The sequence below is a fragment of the Suricata suricatta genome, chromosome 3 (assembly GCF_006229205.1).
Source record: "Suricata suricatta isolate VVHF042 chromosome 3, meerkat_22Aug2017_6uvM2_HiC, whole genome shotgun sequence".
Lineage (NCBI taxonomy): Eukaryota > Metazoa > Chordata > Mammalia > Carnivora > Herpestidae > Suricata > Suricata suricatta.
The window spans coordinates 17,515,592-17,534,761 of record NC_043702.1 but is presented as its reverse complement, the minus strand read 5'-3'; the positions used below and the strand labels follow the sequence as shown (position 1 = coordinate 17,534,761).

The 19,170-nt window shown below is 41.7% G+C and overlaps 1 protein-coding gene across 1 annotated transcript; it reads right to left on the bottom strand.

Annotated features, from left to right (window-relative positions):
* Positions 1-11,600: 11,600 nt before the first annotated feature.
* RESP18 (regulated endocrine specific protein 18) lies at positions 11,601-15,812 on the bottom strand. Its single transcript, XM_029933269.1, is given in 8 exon segments — positions 11,601-11,624; positions 11,793-11,887; positions 12,242-12,364; positions 13,630-13,733; positions 14,513-14,597; positions 15,373-15,408; positions 15,411-15,520; positions 15,793-15,812. Coding segments are annotated over 8 exon segments (597 nt in total).
* Between the last annotated feature and the right edge of the window lie 3,358 nt (positions 15,813-19,170).

Genomic DNA, 19,170 nt, shown 5'->3' with positions numbered 1-19,170 from the left:
TAGACTTAGCATTTATTGCTATTTTGCCAAATGTATTTCTTTTTAGTATTTGAGTCAATGATAGACATCATATTTCCCTTATAAATTTCTCATTATGCATCTCCAAGAAATAAGTATATTTCCTCACATAATCCAAATGCCTTTATGATGTCTAACAGAATTCACAGTAATTCTCTAATATCATTTAATGTTCAATTTATATTCAAAATATCAAATTGTTTCCAAAAATGCCTTTTTCAATCTGTTTTGTTCAAAATAGGAGTCAAAGACTACCATTGCAGTTGGCTATGTCTCTCAATTCTCCTTAAATTAACAGACATGCTCTCCCGATTTTTGACATTGTTTTGTTGAATAGACCAGGTTAGTTATCCTTTACAGCTCCCCACCTTCTGAATTTGTCTGATTGTTTCCTCATGATAGATTTCCCTGTATTTCCCCTGTGTCTATCCTTTTATCCCCTGCATTTACTGTAAATGAGAAGTTATATCTAATGTCTTGATTAGATCAGGTTAATTTTTAAAATATTTTTAAATTTGTTTTGAGAAAGAGGGTATGTGCAGGAAAGGGGCAGAGAGAGAGAGAGAGAGAGAGAGAGAGAGAGGGAGAGAGAGAGAATTCCAAGTAGGCTCCATGCTGTCATCATGGAGCCCTATTCAGCGGCTTGAAGTCAGGAACCATGAGATCATGACCTGAGCCAAAACCAAGTCTCTATCACCTAACTAACTGAGCCACCCAGGGGCCCCTACTCTGAAATACAATTCCAAATGGAAATAGAGAATACATTCTTAATTTTTTTTTGGCTTACCAATCTGGAGCATAATGAATTTGAGTATAGTAGTTACCTCCAACAGTGACGAATAAATTTTTAAGAAACATCCTAATGGCTTTTCTTGTTTGAGCATTACTATGGGAAATATGGATTTTTATATATTCAACAAATGTTAATCAATTGCAGTAATTATTCTTTTTTTGTATTCAAATTGCCCTAGAATAAGTCAGCGAAAGCGCCTTTAAACTGGCTCTGGTGTCCTTTTGAAACATCCCAGTAGTAACTGAAAGTGCTCTTACTTTCTTTCATTCCAATATGTACCAGGTTCATCTTTATTATTCCCTGCCCTAAACACGGAAGCAGCCATCCTTCCAAAGAGACTTGGTAGCTTTTAGTAAGGACTGATTTTAAAGACCACAATCTGGGTGGGTTTTTTATGTTTGTTTGTTTGTTTGTTTAGAGATTAGGGGAGGGGCAGAGAGAGAGAGAGAGAGAGAGAGAGAGAGAGAGAGATTCCCAACCAAGCTCCATGCTGGGTATGGACTCAGGGCTCAATATCACAACCGCGAGATCATGACCTGAGCTGAAGTCAAGAGTTGGACACTTAACCAACTAAGCCACCCAGGGCAGCTGGAGCTTGGGAGCCACCCAGGCTCTCTCACAATCTGGGTTTCAAGGATGATAATGGAGGGGTTCCTGGGTGGCTCAGTCAATTAAGAGTCCAACTTTGGCTCAGGTCATGATCTCATGGTTTGTGCTGACAGGTCAGAGCTTGGAGCCTGCTCAGATTCTGTGTCTCTGTCTCTCTCTCTGTCCTTCCCCTGCTTGCACTCTGTCTCTCTCTTCCAAAAATAAACATCGAGAAAAAAGGGTGATAATGGAAACTGAAGTGATACTGCTTTTAGGCCCTTTCAGTGCACAGAGCTAGAATATTAAGATACACACACATACAAACACACACACACTGATATTTTCAATTTAAAAAGTTTTTTATTTGAGAGAGAGAGAGAGAGAGAGAGAATCTCAGGGAGGCTCCACACTCATCAAAGAGCCCAATGCAGGGCTCCATTCAACGACCCGGGGATCATGACCTGACCCCAAATCCTCTCAACTGACTGAGCCACCCAGGCACCCCAACCAATTAAAATTTAACTGTGATTTTTACTGCACTCTTGATTTTGTACTTGTATCTCTTTATTCTTACACTGAAAAGTTTGGTTTCTTATGACATTACTATAATCACTTATATGTGTCATCCTATAATATGCATACAACAATTTATAAATAATAATATAAGTATTACTCGACTAATAAAATAATAAGAACATCTAAGATATGTGGTAGTTTATTTTGTCCTTGGACTCTAATCTCATCAAAATACTGCTTCCTAAAGTCATTTGAAATAGTTCTTTTATTTGTGTAGTCATTTTTACCAATTTGATAATATAATTTGGTTTGTTTCAGTTTGTTTTCAATTTTAGGTTTTTTTAAACTTTATATGTAATTTTATTTTTTGAATATGTAAAATATTTACATTTTTCAACAATCAAAACTATATAATAAAACATACTCAGGGAGTTCTCTGCACCTTCCACAATTCCTCCTCCCATCTTTATCACTTCATTCATTTATTTCTTTTTAAAAACTTTGTAAATTGTGAAATAAAACAAACAGAAAAGTGCATAAAGACAAAATGAACAACTCAACAAATTATCACAAAGTGAACATCCATGTAACCCAAGTAAAGAAATAGAACATTTCTAGCACCCTGAAAACATTATTGTGTTTCCCAGTCATTACCTCTTCCAAAGGTAGCTATTACTTATGTTTATTATGTTTCTTTGCTTTTCTTTACAATTGTAACCTAAGAATGCATGGTTAGGTCATGAAACTGTAAAGAAAAGTAAAGATACCTAGATTTTGGATTATCTCCAGTCTTGGGTTATCATTAATAGTGTGACTATGTATACCATTGTACACATTTCCTGTTGCACATATGTGCCCGGGGGAGCCTGTAACAACCTCACAGGGAGGAAGCTAGGGAAAAAGAACCCTTATTCTCACTCTCCTCATTCCCTCCCTCTGATCTCTCCTGGATATTCCCATTGCCCTAACCTAACCAGAATCCAGGGAAAAAGTTCATTGAAGTAGTCCATACAGATTAGCCTCCTGAGACAGAAAATAGGGTGAAGTCACATAGAGAGTAGATCCTAGCAGCAAACTTTAGGTATCAGCTCACTTGATCCCCGTTTCTCTCTCTCCCTCCCCTCTCTCTTTTCGAGAAATCATCTGTCAGTATAATTGTTACTTTTAGAGTTAACCCATCTTTTATTGTCAACGGTTTTAATAGGCTGTGATTAGAGAGACATTTTTTTCCACTTATTCGCCCTGAGATTCCAAGAGCCTCTCGAATGCATGGCTTGATGTCTGACATCAATTTTGAGGCATTCTCAGACATTATTATCTTAAATGTTGATTCAACCCCATTTCCTTGTTCCCTTCCTTCTGAACTCCAAATAAATGTATGTTAGACTGTCATGTAGTATCTTTTATGGTTTGACTGTATCTTTTGTATTTTCCATTCTTTTGACTCTCTATACTTCATTCTGGATATTTTCTTTAGAACTACAGTCCGGTTTATTAATTTTCTCTTCACATGTGTACAGTATGATGTTTTGAACTTGTCCAGAAACCATGGTACACTCAATCAAAGTAAATCTAAAGAGTTTAATGAAAGAACTATTTATAAAGGTATGGACAGGTAAAGAAATATAGACCTTTGTCAACTCACAGCCAGCCAGGGAGGGAGCCAGAAGACGGCATACCCTGAACTCTCTCCCTATATGGCTTTTGATCTCTTGCCAATAATTTCTGGTGGCCAAATCCAATCATAAGACAGTAAGTAAGGACTTATTGTTGATGCAGTTCATAGACATCAACCTGGGGCCATAAAGCAGGGTGAAGAAAGATCATGCATAATTGTGATGCAAAAAATGAGGACTATCTAGCTTAATCCTAGCTTCTTGTCTTCCACTCTTGTCTTTTGTTTGGATGAAAACCCTATACTTTTATGACAAGTGACACACACATCCCTTAACTCAGATGCACTTTCATACGAAACCTAAAACATAGTGCAATACCAGTGTTCCCAATACAAAGGAGCAAGGAAGAGAAATGGGAGGAGAAAAGGAAACTTCTGTGCCAAGTTACCCTAAACACAGCCTCTATAATCCCTTCTTCTGTAGCTGATCCTGAGACCTAAACTGACAGTTACAACTTCCTTATTCTCCCACCCATTTCATGGCTTTTCTTACTGTGGTCAGCACCTTGACTGGATGAGATTTTTGAACTGGAAGATTGAGCCAAATCTGTATTTCTGCAGGATCTGAATCTCTGATGCTCCTGGCTTTGTTTGGTTTCTACAGTTTTCTATTTAACCAGTACTACTGGGAAGAAGAATACAAAAAGCCTTGGTTAATTCCTAGTTAATTCCTGGTTAATTACCTTTTTTTACCCTCATCTTACAGCAACAACTCAATTTCTCTCTTGCAATTGGAGTCAATTACTGTGCTAACTAGTGATACCCATATCTATCTATTGGTTCAGTGGCATGAGGAACCCAAAGTGACTGGGTGGTCGTCTCAAATTCCAATTAAACTATGACTATGATTATGGGCAAGCATTCCTCTTTTGGGCACTAGGACCTGAAAACCCATCATTTAGGAGATGGGAAGCAAAGGCTCCTTCAGATATTTTGAGGTATAATAGTGAGGGGGCCTCTCTGACCTTTACTCCCTAGTCCCAAAACTCTTGGGGATGGATAAAACAATCATTCCGTAAGTTCACTAATGGTGAGTGAGTATTGTCAGAGTATTGAGGACAGAAAGGGCAAATCCATATTCAGAATATAATTCACTGCCTTTTTTTTCTTTTTTAAAAATGTTTATTTGTTTATTTTTGAGAGACAGTGTATGTGCAAACAGGGGAGGGGAAAAAGGAGGAGAGAGGGAGGGAGAGAATCCTAAGAAGCCTCCCCACTGTTAGCTCAGAGTCTGATGTGGGGCTCAAACCCATGAATCATAAGATCATGACCTGAGCTGAAATCAAGAGTTGGACGCTTAACTGACTGAGCACCCCTCTTTTCCTTCCTTCCTTCCTTTCTTCCTCCCTTCGTTCCTTCCTCCATTCGTTCCTTCCTTCCTAGACAGAAGGAGAGTACGAGTCGGGGAGAGGGGCCAAGGGAGAGAGAGAGAAAGAGAGAGAATCTTAAGCATGTTTGACGACCCTGAGATCATTACCTGAGCTGAAATCAAGAGTTAAATGCTCAACCAACTGAGCCACGCAGGTGCCCTTTTACTGCCTTTTTTCATGGTGTAAGGGGTTCAAAATAAAAAATTTGCCACCAGGTGTGCCATATTGGGAACTCAACATTATCCTTTGCTATGAGCAAATTGGTATTCAGAGGTGTCTGTAACCATACCATTCATGAGGAGGGAAATTCGTGTTGGTAAGCCCCTGCATACCCTCATTTCCTACATCCCCTACATCCATTGATATGTGTTTAAGAAAGCACCAGGGGATTTGGGGAAAGAGGATGACTGATATCCAGAGAATTGGTCATTTCATAACCTGACTACTGACAAGCTTTTCTATAGTCTACATCTTCTCATGGTTATTTACGCAGGAAACCACGACTGTCTTCACACTGTTCCTCCCAAGTGAACCCTCTCAGACTTTCTTGTCACAGATTTTCATATTTTGTTCTATTCACATCCCAGATCAGCCAACCAACCTGTTATTCATAAACACTGTTATCAGTATAGATGAATACTTCAATTTTTTTCATCTTCAATTCCAAGTGGACCGCCAGATCTACCAACAAGACTTCCCACAGAAAGGATTGCTCTTAACCAATGTGATTCACCGACACTTCTGATTTGTGTTGTAATGTAGCACCCTTCCACTTCTAACTGTTGCCTGCATTTTGTGCAAATATCTATAAATTGGCTCCGTGCTTTCCCCCAACTCTGTTAGTCAGTTATAGAAAATTCCCCAGAAGGCTGTAATAAGGTTGTGGAAAAAGCAGTGAAGCAAGGAATCTGGGCTACCTTTTCGTGTAACTTGTTTAATCCAGATCTTCTTGGGCCCAGTCGTGTATACACCATTTCCATTTAACAGTAGAATGCTGTGATGAACCTCCAATTTTATGGTTTATTGGATCAGATAATACCCAATGCATAATTACTGGTTGTCCCATGGCCAGGTGTTCAGTATTCCAGGCCCCGATAGGAAATGTTTTTCATTTTTTAAAAAATGTTTGTTTATTTTTGAGAGACAGAGCATGAGAGGGGGAGAGGCAGACACAGAATCCGAAGCAGGCTCCAGGCTCTGAGCTGTCAGCACAGAGCCTGATGTGGGGCTCAAACTCACAAACGGCGAGATCATGACCTGAGCCAAAGTCGGATGCTTAAACAACTGAGCTACGCAGGTGCCCCCACTAACCTGCTTTTCAAATGGAGAATAGCTGGTGGCCTAAAAGGGCACAGCTTTCCTTTAAAATCCTAGGGATCTACCCTATAATAATCTTACTGGGGCTTGCCAGAGGATTTATATGATATCTCTGTCTTCTGCAGATACTTCCAATGCTCCTGAGGTCATAATTATCAAGTGATAGGACTACTTGCATTGCCACTTGGAACTCCTGCACAACGTTTCCTTGCTTCAGGCCATACAAAAGCCTCATGGATTAGAGTTAAAATGTGTTTTACATTGCCTCAAAGGCCAAAGAGGCCCATACTTCCACAAAGAGTATTGTCTCTTTTTTATTGCAGTATGTGTCCATTAATTTGTCTCACTTCAGAGAGGGCATCTCGACATGCCACAGACAATTGGACCCTAGAAACGTCACTAATGGGCAGGACTCTGAACTTTTTTGAAGTCCTTCTTCCATGCATGTGTCTTACGACATCTAGGGTTCATGCTACCTTCTGCTCATCATATCCAGTTGCCACAATATCATCAAAATAACGAACCAGCGTGATTTCCTCTTTACTCTGACAGAGGGCTCATCATGCGTTTTGTGTTGATTCATGGTTTTGAGGATGTGTTTGTAACCTGTAACAAGCACTGGCTTCAGGTTAGAATTAAATGACAATCTCATTTGCATTATCAGCAACCCTAGCATTATGAAATATATCTGGGAACCAGTGGTCCTGCAACTGGAGGGCTGTTGGATTTCTTTGAGTTCCTTTACCCAGTCTCTTCTTGTGGATTCAAAGCCAAAGAGTGCCCATGGAGTATTCTCACTGAACATTCAATCACTAATGAGCCAGCATATTTAAACATCACTGGTTAACGCCCAATATCATGCTATAATCCAAGAAAATTTTAATTTCCTTTTGTGAAGAGTGAGGTAAAGAATAGTAGTAGTTAATACATATAGGGAAACATCCCAAGGGCCAGTGGGACAGGAAAAGTCAATATTACCTCAAATGGAAAATGTGGGGACTCATCCACGAGTGTCTTTTGGGTATAGTTTTCCCCTTTTGGACCATATAAATTGTATGCTTTCCTGTTAAGGGTGGGAATTAAACTATAAATTCTAGATGGCGAGGCAACCTTCCTGACCTTGGAATGGGGACTGAGAACGGCGCTGCCTGCTTGAAGCCGCACCCTTGCCCGTGGATATTGTCTTTTACCACCTTATAAATGGTATCGTTAAATGAAGAACTTGCTCCAATGTCTGTATTTATGAACTCATAAGGGTAGAGGGAAAAGGAGCTTCTCTAGATTTAAAATTTGTAATAAAGGCCTATTTAAAAGTAACAACAACAAGAACAACAACAACAAGAACAACAAATAAAGACTGGTGTGATTTGGGCTAACAAAGTAAAAAATATCTCTCCAAGCCACACTTTTGAAGAGAACAGACTTGGTATAGCCTTGTTTCTTCTTTATTTTTTAAAACATGTGACTACTAGAAAATGATGTTTTTACATTTTTAACTTAAAACATTTTTAATGTTTGTTTATTACTGAGACAGAGAGAAACAGACCATGAGTGGGGGATAGGCAGAGAGAGAGGTAGATACAGAATCTGAAGCAGACTCCAGGCTCTGAGCTGTCAGCACAGAGCCCAATGCGGGGCTCGAACCACAAACCATGAGATCATGACCTGAGCTGAAGTCAGAGGCTTAACTAACTGAGCCACCCAGGTGGCCCTGGTTTTATTCTTTTTTAATTTAAATTACATATATAATTATAAATTATATTTCTACCAGAAAATACTGACCTAGGAAATTCTTTCCTTTCCATTCTTATCAGAGGGGCGCCTGGGTGGCTCAGTTGGTTAAGCCTCCAACTTCGGCTCAGGTCAGATCTCACATTCGTAGGTTCGAGCCCCGCGTCAGGCTCTGTGCTAACAGCTAGCTCAGAGACTGGAGCCTGCTTCCGGTTCTGTCTCCTTTTCTCTCTCTCTGCCCCTCCCCCTCTCATGCTCTGTCTCTCTCTGTATCAAAAATAAATAAAACATCCATTCTTATCAGACAAGACAGCTGAAAGAAGTTGGCATTCCCATGGCAGAAATAACATATATCCTAAAATGATCTTACTTCAGCTGTAAGAGCTTATAGATATTCTTAATATAATATTTCAAAAGTACCATCTTTTCTTTTGTTTTTTTTACACATTTGTTTCCTCTTTAAGAAATATTTTTCTACTGTATTGTAAATGATGGAAAATAATTGCATATGTTAAAAAATATGAAACTTTATAAAGTAAAAAAAATTAGCTGAGAAAAAAAATAAAAACAAAGATAGAAAAAAAAGAAATCTTTTTCAACCATTAGGACATGAAGTTATTCTTGTACCACCTTCTAAATGCTTCATCTATAAAGTTTTGCAGAATAAGAGTTCAGAGAAGTGAAATAAAACCAACAAATGGCTTTAAGCTATAGAATAAATTTCATCATTTAATTTTTCACATTGGCCTATAATCCACCTGGATTCTATTTGTGTGTTCATTTTAAGTAAAGTGATAAAGGTGAATTTTTCTTCTGTAAGGATACTCAGTTGTTTCTGAACTATTTATTGAAAAGGTTACCTTCTCTATGCAATGCCACCTGTATTATAAATAAAGTGTCCACATTGTTGTGGACCTATTTCTGGGCTCTTTGTTTCACAGATCGACCCTGTCCATCCTTACATCCATACCACACTTTCTTAATTACTGTAGCTTCATACTGAGTATTGACAGTAGGAAGAGCAAACCACCCCATCTTCTTTTCAGAAACATCTTTTCTCCTATCCACTTTTTACATTTTTTACTTTGAGAGGCTCATAGTTACTATTTTTTATTATTGAAGTATAACATATCCAATAAAGTATATAAACTTATGTTTATAGCTATATGTTTATTATCATATGTACACATATACTTAGAGAAATCAAATCCTGATACCTGCCTATTTGCTTACACCTGTGAGTATCCAGTGAGTGTGAGAATATTTGAGAAGCATAAAGCTCTGCAAATAGAATATTCTGGTATTCAGATGGTCTGGACCTAGTTGGTCAGATTACCCATTCTCTTTTAAGATTTTCAGGTATCAGGAGGAAACTGGCAGGAGCCATCAAAATATTAGATGTGTGCACACTTTGATTATAGCACTTCTCTGTTGATTCTTGGGAGCAGGGTGAGTGGGGGATGGCTGGCAGGGGTGGTAATGTGCAGATGGAGACCCTCATAAAACAGCAGGGTTTAGGCCTGTCTGACATGGAAGGGTATGCAACTAGACCACACAGTACAGGCTGGTGGGGGTGGGGAAGGCTGAATTCCAGCTCTGGTCCCACCCCCACTTTCTCCACTTCAGGAATAGTCTTTGGAGGGAAGACAAGACAGCAGTCCATCCGCACCACGGAGCTGTGCTCTTTTTCACTGCACCCTTGTTCTGGCTCACCCCTACTCTTACATTTCAGAGGTTCTGGACATGTCCGAACCCCACCCACTCTGCCTCAAGATTAGGGTCATCCTAGAGCTGCCCCTCTGGAGGGCCAAGGGTACTGGGGCAGAGAGGCTTCGCATGAGGTCTCAATCAGCAACAAGGTTGTGGCGCACAGTGGGGGTTGGCTCAAAGAAGGCTTAAAACAAGAAGAAACAAAGGATTGGAATCAATATGTGGGAAGGTGTCCTCTTCCTCACCTACTCTCCTTCACAAAATGCTTCAATGACAGCCTGGTTTGCGTAAGCTACAATGACTCAGCCCACCCATTGTCTGTCCTTTTGACTCCCACAGAGAGTTCACCGGCTCACCAGCTCTCCCATGTTTTTCCCTAGGGCTCCGGGCTGGGGAAGAATGGCAGCACCTTGTTTGCATTCACGGAAGCACCATGGCAACCATTTCTTGCAAGTGGATCTGTCACTTAGCTCTGGATGCCGTGACCCAGCAACCAATCCAGACTTAGGAAGACCAGCTGCTATCTGATGGAGTGGGGACCAGTTTCCTAGGAGAACATGAGGGGCTGGAAGCTCCCTGTGGTGCAGGCTCCTTGCAGAGTCCCAAGTTTCTATGCTCACTCTTCTCACAGCCTATACCCCAACATTACAAGAGTGGCCTTTTGAAATCATGTATCACATTGTGATTGGTTAGGGCTTCTTTAAAACTTCCCAGTTAACTTGCCATTACACTTAGAATAAAATCCAAATAGTTTGCCATGATCCCTGAGCCCCTGTACGGCCAGTCCTGGGCCTACTTCTCCAACCTAATCTTCTGCCACTGACTTTTCCACCTATTCCTTTAATGTGAATCATATACTTGCCTCAGGGCATTTGTTACATTCGTGCTCTCTGCCTGGGATCCTTTATACCTTCCTCTGGCTGCCATCTCCTTGTAATTTAGGTCTTAGTCCCAAAAAAAGACTTGCCAATGTAAAGGAGTTGAATGTTAGGAACAGCCCAATCCTCACTGCAGTTCTTCAGAGGAAGGGCAGGGGCTGTGCCCCCATGAAAGGTCTGGGAATCAGGAGACCTGGGTCCTGTCTTGGCTCTGCCATGAACCTGCTATGTAGCTTTGAGTAAATCCCTTGACCAGTCTGGGCCTCTATGTCTCATCTATAGAAGTACATGGGAGTGCTAGATGGGTGTTTTTAATCTGGATTCTGAAGAGTTCAAGGAGATAACCCAGAGCCTTGTCCGGGTGACTTGCCCAGGCCATGGGGTAGAGGAAGGAGGGGGAAGTCGTGCTGAATATGAAGGCCTCTGGGCTACCTGTCCCATTTATCCAAAGGAGCTTTGCTATCCCTTGCTGTATGAAAAGGAGTATATAGAGGGGGGAAAAAAGGACTTTTTATTTAATTTTTTTTAATTTGGCAATTTTCAGGGTGCCTTCCTGGCTTAGTCAGTAGAGCATGTGACTTTTGGTTTCAGGTTCATGAGTTCAAGCTCTGCATTGGGCATAGAACTCACTATAAATAGATAGATAGATAAACTTGGCAACTTTCAGTGCTTATTTTATTTTATTTTATTATATTTATTTATTTTTGGGAGATGAGAGAGAGAGAGAGAGAGAGAGGGAGAGCAAGAGCACGAACAAGTGAGGGAGGGGCAGAGAGAGAGAGAGAGAGACAGAGGATCTGAAGCAGGTTCTGTGCTGACAGCAGTTAGCCCTACATGGGGCTTGAACTCATGAATGGCAAGATGATGAGCTGTGTCAAATTCAGGCACTTAACTGACTGAGCCACCCAGGTGCCCCTCAATGTCTAGTTTAGACTCAATGCTTATGCACAATCCTATAGATCATTTCCTCCTTAGAGGCTTCCAGCATCTGCCCTCCCAACCTCTCATACTGATACCCACAGGTATTTCTGTGAGAGAGAAGGAGGGGGGAGGTGCCTTTCAACTGGGAAAGGAAAGAACTTTTCTTTAGCTTATCTGTTCACACCTCAGTACCCATTCCTTTCTTCATAGCTGCCACCCTCATTTCAGCAGGTTCTTGGTGATTCCAAACTCGTGGGAAAAATTCAATCCCTTACCTTGACAGGATTGGCCACCTCTCATTTCAGGGTCTTCAAATCCACTTTGGAGGTAAAACAATGATCCCTATTCACTTTGGCCATTGGGTTCTGGGAGGGGGGAAGCCAGAAATCAAGAAGAAGGCAGGATCCAAAGTCAGGGATTTAAAATGCTTGAGAAGACACATATGTCTTACTTTGGGGATAGGAGTTGAAATTTCTCCTCTTGCTTGCCCCTAGAAGAGACAAGGCTGGCAGATGGAAGGTAGGTCTGCTAACATCCATCTCTCCATTTGCAGATATCACTAATGGCTAGTGGAACTTTTTTTGTGGAGCCCAAACAAAACCTCCAGATCATTCTCATAGTCCTGCCAGCATCTCTTACCTGCAGCATTAATATCTGTTCCCTCCCTGCTGTCTGTCTGCTAGACAGCATGGACCAATCATAGGCCTTTCATACCTTATCGCACTGGTTTTGGTGCAAAAGGTTGCCTGTCCATGCCTCAGACATGGATTTTGAGGGCAGAATCTGCTGATGTGCTCCATTTCCTGGGTCATCACATCCTGGGTGAGGTCATCCTTCCAGAACAAACGTCCAAGGTGAAAGGATGTGGTGAATTGACACGTGGGACACTGACTGGTCCACTCTAGGAACAAGAGGGAAACCAACAATCCCCCTCTCCATTAAGTAAAGAATCACAATTTGTGCAGAGAACTAAATAAGCTGGTGTATAAAAGTTGCTTAGGAGCACCTGGGTGGCTCAATTGGTTAAGTGGCCGACTCGGCTCAGGTCATGATGTCACCAGTTTGTGAGTTCGAGCCCTGCATCAGGCTCTTTGCTGCTAGCTCAGAGTCTGGAGCATGCTTCAGATTCTGTGTCTCCCTCTGTCTCTGTCCTTCCCTACTCACCCTTTTACTCTCAAAAAAATAAACATAAAATTTTTTTTAAAGAGTTGCTTAGCATAGTGCCTTGTGTGCAATAGATTTTCAACTAGGATTATGTTCTGTTTGCTGGTTCATTTGATGCTATTGTGAGGATTAAAATACATTATGGATGTAAGGAGTGCTTAGAAAACTCTTAGGAAGCGATTCCCAAACTTTAGTGTACATCTGAACTTCCTTGTTGAAACACAAATTACTGTTTCCCACCCCCAGAGTTTTTGATTCAGTAGATCTGGGGTGAAGCTCAAGAATTAGCATTTCTAACAAGTTCTTTGGTGATGCTGATGGTGTGGTCCTGGGAGGCACTTTGAGAATCACTGCTCTAAGGCATTACTCACATATTAGACATCAGCAGTAGTACCAATAATATGAATTCAAGGTAGATTTTCTCTCTGACCTTCCCCCATTCATGAAATTCTGCTCTAAGGAAGCATCAGCCATCTGTCTCCAAAGGACTTTCCACTCCCTTTCATTCCTCCTCTCTACCTGTCATCCATTTGTTCGGCTTCCTACTCAGAGTCTGAGGGTGTGTGTGTGTGTGTGTGTGTGTGTGTGTGTGTGCGCACGCGTGCACACGCACGTGTGTACATCTGGCTGAGAACCTAAGGATTCCTGGCTATGGAAAAATTTAGATAGCCCTAGGAATTGGAACTCATCAGAAGGAGCTGGATGCTGGGTTCTTCTAGGGGCTTCTTCTAGAAGCCTCTGCTGGGTTTTCCCAGGGTGATCAAGGGCAAACACTCCACCCACCCAACTCCACCTCCATTCCAGTCATACTCCCTTCTCCATGGAGTGAGTATGACAGGAAGGTTTCAAGTAGACGCATCTGGAAAGAAAGCCCATCTGCAAATCAAACAGCCCCTCCCTCCCTCCCCCTTTTCTGATCAGGCCCCAGCCTCTCTTCCTAGCCCGTACTCCAGGGCACAGTCTGCTGGAGTACAACTTGCAAGTGCTGGAAGTCTAGAGAGGCAAATCCTTGGAGGGGCCAGATCTGCCCCACTCCCACTGGCCCTGACCATCTAAAGGCAGAATGGTGCAATCAGCAAGGAGCGTGGCCAGAAGCCTTTCGAATCCCAGTTGATTAAAAGCAGCTTTCTCCTACTATCACCCCTGGGTTTCCTGGCCTCTGTCCCTCTCATCAGACCCCTTCCTCCTTTCAAATCCTCCTTTTTTTTTCATCTTTCCCTTCCCCCATTGCCACCTGCCCTTCAGCACCTGCACCTCATTCTCCCATGATGCCATTTTCCAGGTAAAAACAAAGCTTACAAGCAAAGCAGCCTGTGGAGGATGAACTAAGAAGAGACTCAGAAAGCTACACACCTGGAATGGATAATCAGGTGAGCTGCATTTCAAAGAAGACTTGAAAGCCTGGAGGGGATTAGAAAGGAAGCCTGGACTCTTTAGAGGAAGGAAGTATTGCTATGTATAGGATTTGTGTGTCTGGATCCTTGTCCAGAAAACCGTTTACCTAACTGCATAGGGGAAGGACAGGGTGTGCGGGGAGAACAATCCCTAATGTTATAAAACTTTTATTATTCCAGGTAGATGGGGTAAAGTTGGCAAAGAGTCCATTTTTTTTTTTTTTTTTTTACATAATGGAATTACCATGAGTCATTATGGACAGGCATTAAGAAAAGGGGATTGTCCTCTGGAATCAAACGGATCCCCATACCAATTTCCTGGCTTTAGGAAGGAGTAGAACCTCCAACAGCCTACTGAGAAAGGAGAAAAGCTTCTCCTGGAAGGGGAGATCATTGTCTGAGGCATTGATCCCAGGTCTGATAAGAAAAGTGGTGACCTTGATACCCTCTGCAGACCCACAGGGCCCGTGGCGCTGTCCGTTGTGCTGAGTGGGTGACCGAAGTCTGGCTTGGAAGAGGCGTCTGGGCAGCAAAAAGGGCGAGGAATCCTAGCCCCCCCGGCCCGTCAACCTCCACCAGACCTCCTCCCACAGTTCTTCGCAAGTCCTCTACGTTGGCCTCTAAACCCAAGAATTGGGCGGGGAAATTTGGCGTCAGACTAGGAGTTTGCGCCCTCTTCCCCACGCTCTTGGCACTGGAACCCTCGTGCGCAGTCTCCCGCTGCTCAGACGTGAGTTAGCGGGGGTCTCCCCCGATGGCGCAGAGTGGAGGGAGAGAAAGAAGGATGGACACTTTCCCCTCTCCATACTCCTTTACCCCAGCCTAGCTTTCTTCTTATCAGAAATCAAATGTCAGACGCCAGGCTCTGAGGGCCTATGATGAAGACCTGGCTCGTTGCTCCGCCCAGCTTTCTCTCTGGAGTCTGGACGCCGTACCCGTGGGTCCTGGCTCCTGTTGTCCAGAAATCCTGCCTATTCCTCACGGGGCCTTACTTCCCGCTGCCCAGTTGTTTTCCCGTTCTCCTTTACAATCTTCGCCTGAGTTTACTTCTCTTAGGTCCAGATCCCACATGCGGAGCCCCACCCCAAGGCTGCGTCTCTTTCTACGAGACAGACGCTCTCTACATTTATTTCTTTTCACGTCTCCAAACGCATGCTTCTCCTCCTAAGTTCCTAACCTTGAGGCCTCCAGACCCACTTCTCTCACGATCGCTCTCTGGCCTGCCCTCACCTACCTCCTCCCCCAGGTTTCCTCCTGACCCTGGGCCACTAATGTCGGTGCAGCCCCCCTTGGCGGCTGTTCAGCAGCAGGAAGCAGAGGAGCAGCGGAAGCACCCGGAACCCCTAGGCCACAGTAGGTGCTGCATCCTTCCGGGCTCAGCGCGGCGCTCGCTCCCCTCCTAAGTCGCAGAGAAAGTAGAACAGCAGCAGGAGGGGCTAAATTGACTGTAGCTTCCCACCCCCACGAGGGCTGGATCTGCACAACCCTCCCTTGACCCCCAGGTGTCTGCTTTTTACATTAACCAGGTCCCAAGGACTCTTGCTTCTACTCCCAGCTCCAAAGTTGTAGAAAGAGATTGCACGTTAAGATGCGGGTGGAATTGTACCTTTCCCATAAGTTTGTTACGACTGTTCATTGAATATGAACATCCGTGGACAGTAAACGCTCAATGTAATTAGTCTATTTTTATTATCCTTGATGCTTACTTTACTCTCACCTCCTAAAAATCTTCAACATACTTGGGTTCAATCCGCAAAATATACTGCACATCCATCCACTTCTCTCCACATTCACTGCCATTGCCTTGGTTCAAACCTCTGTACTCTGATAACTAACAAGTGAACTGATCTCTTTTTTCCATTCTTTTAAAAAATATCTCTAAAATGTTTATTTATTTTTGAAAGAAAGAGTGAGCAGGAGAGGAGGGGCAGAGAGAGAGGGAGACACAGAATCCAAAGCAAGCTTGAGGCCCTGAGCTGTCAGCACAGAGCCTGAGGTGAAGCTCAAACTCAGGAACCATGGGATCATGACCTGAGCGAAGTTGGACGCTTAACTGACTGAGCCACCCAGGCACCCCTCTTGCTTCCATTCTTGTTTAGTTACAGGCTAGTGTGTGAGCTTTCTAAACCCTAGACTGGCATTTCAATATTTTTTCATTAAGCTCAACAAATTTATTATGAAAATTGTCAAATATTAGAAGAATCTAACAAACACTCCTATATGTACCACCCAGACTTAACAATTATTAAGATTTTGTCATAATTGCTTCTTTCTCTTGATGAAATATTTAGAAGTAATTTACAGGAGTGCCTGGGTGGCTCAGTTGGTTAAGCTTCAGACTCTTGATTGCAGCTCAGGTCATGATATCAGGGGGCAAGGGATCCAGCCCAGCCGCCAGCTTCATGATGATGGTAAGGAGCCTGCTTGGGATTCTCTCTCTCCCTCTCTTTCTGTCCCTCCCCAGTTTGCGTGTACTCTCTCTCTCAAAATAAATAAATAAGCATTAAAAAAATAAAAATAATTTACAGGCATCATGACATTTCACTCCTAAATAATTTAATATGCATCTCTTAGAATTAACAATAGTTTCCTATATAACCACAATACCAGACATCTGTGGTAGGCTGAATAATGGCCCTTAAGGATGTCCACATCAGAATCCCTGGAGCCTGTGAATGTTACTTTGTATGGTAAGAGGGACTTTGCCGCGTGATTAATCTTAGAAGGTGATTAACCTCAGGTGAGATTATCCTTGGATTTTCCAGGTGTGCCCTGTATAATTACAAGACAAGAGTCTTTGTAAGAGAGAAGAGTCAGAAGTGGGAGATGTGACACTGGAAGAGGTTTGGAGAGATGTCAGGAAGAAGCCACAAGCCAAGGAATGCAAACAGCCTCTAGAAGCTGAAAAAAAGCAGGAAAATGGGATTCTTCCTTTAAGACTCCAGCACAGCCCTGTGGACATCTTGATTTTAGACTTCTGACTTGCAGACAGTGAGGTAACAAATTTGTGTAGTTTTAAGCCACTAAGTTTGAGGTGATTTGTTATAGCAGCAATTGGAAAGGAACATAACAACTAAACATATTTATAATTCCCTAGTATTCACAGTTCCCTAGTCCTCTTAGATACAACTCCTCTATCAGATAAATGGTTTGTGAATATTTTCTCCAACTCTGAGCATTTCATTTTAATTTTCTTATCACATCTTTTGAAGAGCAAAATATTTTAATTTTGAGGAGGTGCACTTTATTAATTTTATCTTTTATGGCAAATGTTATCTGTTTCTTAAAAATGTTTCACAGTCCAAACTTACAAAGATTTTTTCTCCTGTTTTCTTAAAAGAACTTGGTTATGCTCCTTCATCAAATCAGTCAGAAAGCATTTCCCCTTTGTTATTCTGTGAAAGACTTTGTACGTGATTGATATCACTTGTTATTCAAGGGTTTGGGCTTGGAGTGTCTTTGTGAGAAAGTTTTATGACAATTTAACTTCTTCAGCTATAGAAGGCATCCATTTTCATTCTGTGATGGAAACTTAAATTTTTAAAGAAATTTGTCCATAACATTTAAGTTATCACATTTGTTAGCATAAAGAGCCTCATAATGTTGCTCTATTATCCTCTTACTCGTTACAGAATTTGAAGCAATTTCCCTTTTTAAATTCTTGATTGTGATCATTTGTATTTTTCCTCTTTTTTCATTATCAGCATAGCTAGAGATTTATAAATTTACTGATCTTTTTTAAGAACTGATTTTTGGTTTTATTGGTTCTTCTCTGTAGTTTGCCCATGTTATTGAGTTCCATTCTTTATTATTATTTCTCTTTATTTTCTTTGGGTCTCATTTCCTTTCTTTTTATAGCTTCCTCAGTTGATAGTTTATCATTGATGTACATGTTTTCTTCTTCACAGTAAATGCATGTAAAGCTACTCATTTCCCTTTAAGCATTACTTTTTTTGTTTTAATTATCAAGTGGTTAATTTTTAAAAAAATTTTTTAATGTTTTTAAAATTTATTTTTGAGAGACAGAGAGAGACAGTAGGAGCAGGGGAGGGTCAGAGAGAGAGGGAGATACAGAATCTGAAGCAGGTCCAGGTTCTGAGCTAGTTGTCAGCACAGAGCCCGACGCAGGGCTCAAACCAACAAACTGTGAGATCATGACCTGAGCCAAAGCTCAACTGACTGAGCCACCCAGGCGCCCTGGTTAATTTTCTAAATTTTCTTGTAACTTCTTAGACCCATGGATCATTTGGAAGGATGTTGCAATTAGGGACTTTTTAGGGTTTTTAAAAATTTATATTTTATTTCTTTATTAAAAAATTTTTGGGGGGTGCCTGGGTGGCTCAGTCAGTTAAGCGTCCGACTTCGGCTCAGGTCATGATCTCATGGTGCATGGGTTCGAGTCCCACATCAGGCTCTGTGCTGACAGCTCAGAGCCTGGAACCTGCTTCAGATTCTGTGTCTCCCTCTCTCTCTGACCCTCCCCTGCTCATGCTGTCTCTTTCGGTCTCTCAAAAATAAATAAAAAACATTAAAAAAAATTTTTTTAAATTTTTTTAATGTTCACATATTTTTGAGAGAGAGAGAGAGACAGAGCATGAGCAGGGTAGGGGCAGAGAGAGAGGGAGACACAGAACCTCAAGTGGGCTATAACCCACAATGCAGGGCTCAAACCCATGAACTGTGAGATCATGACCCAAGCCAAAGTGGGATGCCCAAAAGATTTAGCCACCCATGTGCCCCTGTTTATTTATAGCTTAATTTCAATATGGTCTGAGAACTGGCTTTGTAGACTTCAACTGTTTTTAATTTATTTTGTTTCATGGCTCAGCATATACTAGCTTGTTGAATGTTACATGTACATGTGAAAAGAATATGTATTCCACAGTTATTGGTTTAATGTTCTATGAATGTCAAGTAAGTCATGTTGGTTAGGGTTCATTTTTTTCATATCGTTGATTTTTGTCTGCCTGATCTATTCATCATAACCAAAGATATTTGTGGAATTGCCCATCTTTCCTTTAGGTTCTATCAATTTTGCTTTGGTTTTTGAAACTGCTATTTGATGCATCTGCATTTAGAATTGTTATGCCCTCTT